The 6,000-nt window shown below is 38.1% G+C and overlaps 1 protein-coding gene across 1 annotated transcript; it reads right to left on the reverse strand.

The window, feature by feature from the left end:
- Positions 1-2,046: 2,046 nt before the first annotated feature.
- On the reverse strand, positions 2,047-5,376 carry LOC18043072 (neutral ceramidase 2). Its single transcript, XM_024183877.1, has 9 exons — positions 5,054-5,376; positions 4,751-4,959; positions 4,364-4,648; positions 3,838-4,126; positions 3,492-3,756; positions 3,253-3,378; positions 3,051-3,114; positions 2,708-2,877; positions 2,047-2,598 (listed from the first exon to the last, which is right to left on the reverse strand). Exons 1-9 carry the CDS (start codon positions 5,374-5,376, stop codon positions 2,047-2,049), a joined length of 2,283 nt encoding a protein of 760 aa, XP_024039645.1.
- Between the last annotated feature and the right edge of the window lie 624 nt (positions 5,377-6,000).

Below are 6,000 nucleotides of genomic sequence, written 5' to 3' on the forward strand. Positions count from 1 at the left end.
AGAATTATCGATTAGAACAATTGTAATAAATAAATTTATTATTAATTTATATTATAGTTGTGATTGTATTTACTGTTATCTAAATTTTCAAAATTTATTATCAATTTATATTATATTGCGATTCTATATGTTGTAATATAATTTTCAAAATTATACTACATTTTTAGTGTGCCCCCAGATCAATTAAATTCCTGGCTACGTACCTATGACTAACTACTAAGCTTTAATATTTACTCGGTCGTGTCTTTATGACCAATTTGAGCAGGTAATCATGGAGACGAGTAATGGGGTTGCTGATTGCTGCTCTGAATGCGTTGGTTTAGCATCCTTGATGCAAGAAGCATATGTGGATCGTTGCTCCAACGGCTTAAAGACACTTCTGGAGAAATATCGCTTATGTTGTTTCCCTCGGTCGACCAAGCTGGCGTGTTATCTTCTGCTTTCTCAGAGAATTCCCAACAATCATCACCAGCATCCAAAGCTGCTGAATCTGCTTCTACACATGAATAGATAGGTATCCACACAAAAGGAACTTATGAACAGAAAAATCTATTGTACACTTTCATTCTACAGTAGCGCAATTTCAAGAATATCCTTAGTAGAATGCTAAATCAAATTAAGCTAGTAGAAAGTAAAGCTTCAAACTAATTGACATAATTAATTAATTAATTACAAAGAGCCCCATTTGTTGTTTCATTTATCAAATGAATTTGAATCCATTGCCGGTCTCTTATATATAATTTTTAGTGCGAAAAAAAAAAAAAAAATAGAATTCGCAAACCAGAAGGTGAGCTGAAAAAATGACGGCAAAAAGCAGTAAACTGAGCAAAGACATTAGCAGCGTCAAGATAATCGCCAACTTCAATCCAAACCGAAACCGCCGCGCTGCGAGCAAAACCCAAAACCTCTCGAGGCCGAAACAAATCGGAACGACGCCGTTCTTCCAAGCTCGACAAAACATTTTTGCCGGACAACTTCAGGGCGTGATTCAGCAAGTCGTCGTTCGTGCACTTGCGGACGAGGGATTTGAAATTGGGCTCGAAAGAAACCACTTCCGATTCGATGAAATATCGACAGCGAGGGCAGTTTTGAGAATTAATATTATTATTGTTGTTGTTGTTCGAGGAGAAGGAGACTAAGATGCCGAGAGAGTCTTGCCTGATAACAACACCCGGCCACCATTGCTGAGGATACACTATTCTTGACCACACTATCTCTCCCCTCTCAATTTTTGAATTTCGCTCCTCCTTCTCCATTTTAATAACAGCCATCAGCTTCCCTTTTACGATTCCATTCTCTTGCGCAGATTGATGTCCAGAGAAGTTTGGGGGGCCACTCACCAGTTTCATCAATAAAAAGTTATTTTCTTATTATTGTTGATCACCATATTATTTCTATATATTTTGGTTATATCATCTTCATTGTACGTATGATGTGTCTCTTATATTTCCAAAATTTAATGTGAAAAAAATATTAATCGGCCAATATGTTTTTATTATGATGGTGGGATCGATTAGATTTATGAAGATTAATTTTTTTTTTTTCAATCGTGCGGCATTTTCCTACTAAGGTTTTAGATTTTTATTAGGTTTGGTATGCCAATGCCATTATGCATATGACTAGATTGAGATAGTCTAATATTTAGTATTGTCTCGTATTTAGTGTATAGTTAGTAATATGGATGGACAAATTAATAAATTTATCAGCCTGCCTAATCATTAGTAATTGTATTAAGTCATGCATTAGCATACAAGATGCCTAATTTAATACAAGTGAGGTTTGCCGTTGGGCAGCTTCATATTATTTAATTTTCTTGTACAAGAAAGTAGAATAATCACCCATGCGGAAGCCCATGCGTGTTCTATGTATTATGGTAGCTAGCTTTATATTGTGACTCTACGCAGTCCTCAATTTATATTAATCATCCAGTGCTGCCAAAATATTAAATACAAATGATGTTTGGCGTTCGGCAGCTTCATATTATTTAATTTTCTTATTCAAGAAAGTAGAACAGTCAGTCACCCATGTATGTATATATAAAATCTCCTATGAGACTGTAAACGCACTAGATGCACCCGTGAAGTAGTGATTTGTAGAATTAACTGCTTTCTTAGATGACCCAAAATGCCGTAGCCGATAAACTCCGGGGATAGCCTTCGTCGGCACTTCCCATTCAATGGTTGCTAAGCCATGGAAACTAGTATTCTCCAAACTCCACTTGAAATACAGGGAGAAATCGTCATCGTCATAAACCGGAATCCATCGCTTCCCCTGAAGCATTTCAACCACAGCATATGTTCCTTCTGTTAACAGATCATACCTAGGGTTGGCACTCCAAAATGTGGCACTTGGTCTATCGCCCTTGTTAAATGAACCGTCTTTTGGTTGATTGATATCTTCCTTTATGTCACCAAACATTTTGCCTGCCGGAGGCGAGTCTCCGGTTGGGTTTAGTGAAAGGCTGAGTTGCACGGATGAAAGATCCGGTGGCGAAGGACCCTTCGTGGTTTTTTCTCCTTTTGCCATTGCTTGTGCTAATTTTTTGAATTCTTGAATGTATGCTGGCAATGTGTGGGGTCCGTAAAGCGTTGACGCAGCCTGCAGCACATATCATTTTGGCATCGATCGATGTGATTAGAATAGAATTTCTTCCGTCAAATCCTAAAAGATTTTTCTTATTTAATTTATTTTAATTTGGAATAAGTACCTCATATCGTTGATGTGCGTATTCTTCGAATGTTGCAATGTATTGTGAATAAGCGTTTGTAAGTCCTGCTATTACGATGTGGGTGTCATTATCAAATTCCCCATTTCCATTATTTATTAGAGTGTCCTTAACTGCTTCCCGTAATCTTCGACCCGCCATTGTTGTAAACTCTGCACTTTCAAATAGTTAAATCTTGCCCCACAACAGAATATTAATCACAGTTTCTTTGAAGCTAAACTATACTTGTTATTAAAAGAAAAAGTTTAACCCATTTACTAAAAGCAAAGCTATACATACACCATTTTGATAAATAGAGAAGGAATTTGCGTATAACTGAGCTAACCTCCCGGTACAGAAAGTATGATAAGCTTTCCCAACCTCAGAATTTGAATTGGGAGAACCGCTGGCTGCATTGATATCAGAAATATGATTATCAGAAAATGTTCTTTTAAGCTGCCAAATTGCTGTCTAATAACTTTATTTTCTTTTGGCTCGGAGTTTCCAAGATTAGCAAATTCATGCACAAGAAAAATTCAGCACGTTACCGCCCATGCATAAGGTTCAAACATTTCGCCGGAGGATAGCAGAACAGCCTTTGGCTTTTGACATTCCTCCTGATACTGGCTTGGCTTTTTCAATACGTCCCTCAACTGTTTCCACAGCTTATTGATCTAAAAACATTAAATAACGAGACAAAAAAATCACGGGTTTAAATACCTTGTTCATTTAACCAAAAAGAAAAAGATCTATTGACAATCAAATGCCTGAATCGGTGAGCCCTGACCTCTGTATCACCTTGTTGAAAACCAAACACACCAGGTCCATCTGTAGTTCCGGCGGCGAACCCTGGGCCTAGGGCTGCAGGGCAAGTCTTGACTGTGTTGTTTCCTGTTCCATCCAATCCAACCTCAATATTTGTGAAGTTTATGTAGACATGACGATAATCAATCTTTCCGCTCAATTGATCGGTTGCAGAATTGAATAAATCAACAGCCTTTTGGAATTGCCTTTCTCCTATTATCTTTGTGCTTAATATTTCGTCTGGATACCTGTTAAAATAGTTACAGATTAGTTTAACATGTTGAGCAAAAAATTCATTAGTTTCTTTGAATGAATTGATATATTAGTACCCAGGTCCACGGCCTATGCAGAGCTGGTCATCGCCATGACATGATGAGTGATTGAAGTCACAAGGCTTTCCACTATCAATGCAAAATGCTCCTAGCACATTTGGGGTCACATCTCCAACATTTGATTGGCAAAACGCTCCCACAAATAGCGATCCATCGTTCTTCCTCACTTTGAATCCTTGGCTTGTTGTTTTTCCACATTGCTGTCCTCCAGTGGCCTTGATTGTTTTCGATTTCTCCATCAATTTGCCAATATCTATTTCAAATGAATACTGCACATGAGTTAAATCTCGCAGTGATCATGGAATCCTAATTTGAACAAAAATGAAATCAAGATTTTTCTTGCAACATGGACATCTATTCATCTAGTTGGAAGCTGCCGTTTCAGCTACAAATTTTGAATGCCCAAGGTGTTTGATATGTATTGTTAACAATAACCGAATGGGTTAAAAGTTACAGCACCCTATCCCGACCCGAACGGCTCTTCTGTGTTAAAACAACTTACCCGATGAGGTAGAAAACTTACTGGTTGTTATGGAGGAAGATTCGTTTTTGGAACTGAACCAGTCTTCAAAGAACCTGGCAGCAGCGCCCTTGTTGTCTCCGCTGATGAGCAAATTGTCTCTGGACATAGAGGTGCCGTGTGTAGCATACCAATTGAAGGCTCCTATGCTCTTCCCGCTTGCTGCATCAACAAATTTCAGAAGGGTCATTTCTTTGTCAACGTTTTCTGGGTATCGAGCCCTCTCCTCCGCTGGATTAAGCAGATATGCACTTGGACTCCTGTTTATTCCAGCATTTTCTACGTCCCCTGAAGCATAAACAAGACAAATGACATGGAAATCATTTTGTTAATTTGCTTAAGGATATCGATTCAATGCATGCGCAAACACCTTCAAAACTGAACACTGACCTTTTCTAATGAAAATTGAACCAGGCTTTAAATTGTTGTGAGCCTGAACAATGCTCTGGACAATTGCGGAAACAATGGCATCAAACGATTGTTGGACAAATCCTAGAGACGTGATAGAGTAAATCAAGTACTGCAAGTAACCCCCAGGTCCGGCATGAGTATGGATTCCACTGATTGCTATGTTCTCTTCAGTATACAAATTTCCAAACCTTCGAAACGAGTAGCATTATATGAGATCACCAATTAAGCAAATTCTGACATCTTAAGGTGCTTTTTAAGTTTCGCTTGGCTTATTTACTGTACCTTGTTTTAAGTTTCTCTAGCAATTTAATAGTAACAAGTTGTGAAGCCATGCCGGCATCAAGATTCACAAAAGCAAATCTTGTTCCGTTGGAACTCTCGGCCACAATGAAAGTTCTAGCTCTAAGACGGAAATGAATCCCTGCAGTATTTTGGAAAAGATTGGCATAACCCATCATGTTTGTTCCAGCAGCGGGACCTGTCATGTCATAGCTCCCTACTCCGACCAAATACTGACCATCTGCACTTCTTATTAGAGCAAAACCAAAAACGATAGCAATAATAAGTGACAGAAAATACAAGTGTTGGTTTATTTTGCTACCCATAATTTCTTTGTGGGACCTGGATTGTAAAATCCGGTAGTCATGAAGTTGTTGTATATAAAGATACGGAGTATGGAATTTCTTGGACTTGTTGACACAAAACGTTTCTTAGTATGTCGTGATTAGATTCTTCGTCTTATTGTCAACGCCTAACTTGAAAAATAGATTGTTCGCTTACTTTGTCTAAGATGTCCCGAGGTTGAGTTGGCACCAAAGAATCTCTTCTTGGGTTGCTCCGCACGCGGAGAGTGACGAGGCCCGTTCTTGTCTATCATCGGGTATTTATTATTCTGTTTACATGCTTTATCTGAATCATATAATATGATCATAGTGCTTTACATTCAATTCAATGTTTTATTGCTAATGTACAAAATTGATGGGTTTCGCAATTAGGTAATATGCTATTGGATCATCTCAATAGCGAATTAATGGACATGGGACTAGTCCAGATTCCAATTTGTACTCCTTAATGGGTCTCGTTATCTAGTGCCAACATACTATTACTTCTGCTCAGCATGCATCAAAAAACTAATAAATTCTGTCGTGTATTTATTTGGGTTGAAATCTGCCAAATAATTACAGCCGGTTCCTTCTAAAAAAAAAAAGAAAGAAAGCTGGTTGCTATAT

The sequence above is a fragment of the Citrus clementina genome, unplaced genomic scaffold (genome assembly GCF_000493195.1).
Source record: "Citrus clementina cultivar Clemenules unplaced genomic scaffold, Citrus_clementina_v1.0 scaffold_5, whole genome shotgun sequence".
NCBI lineage: Eukaryota > Viridiplantae > Streptophyta > Magnoliopsida > Sapindales > Rutaceae > Citrus > Citrus x clementina.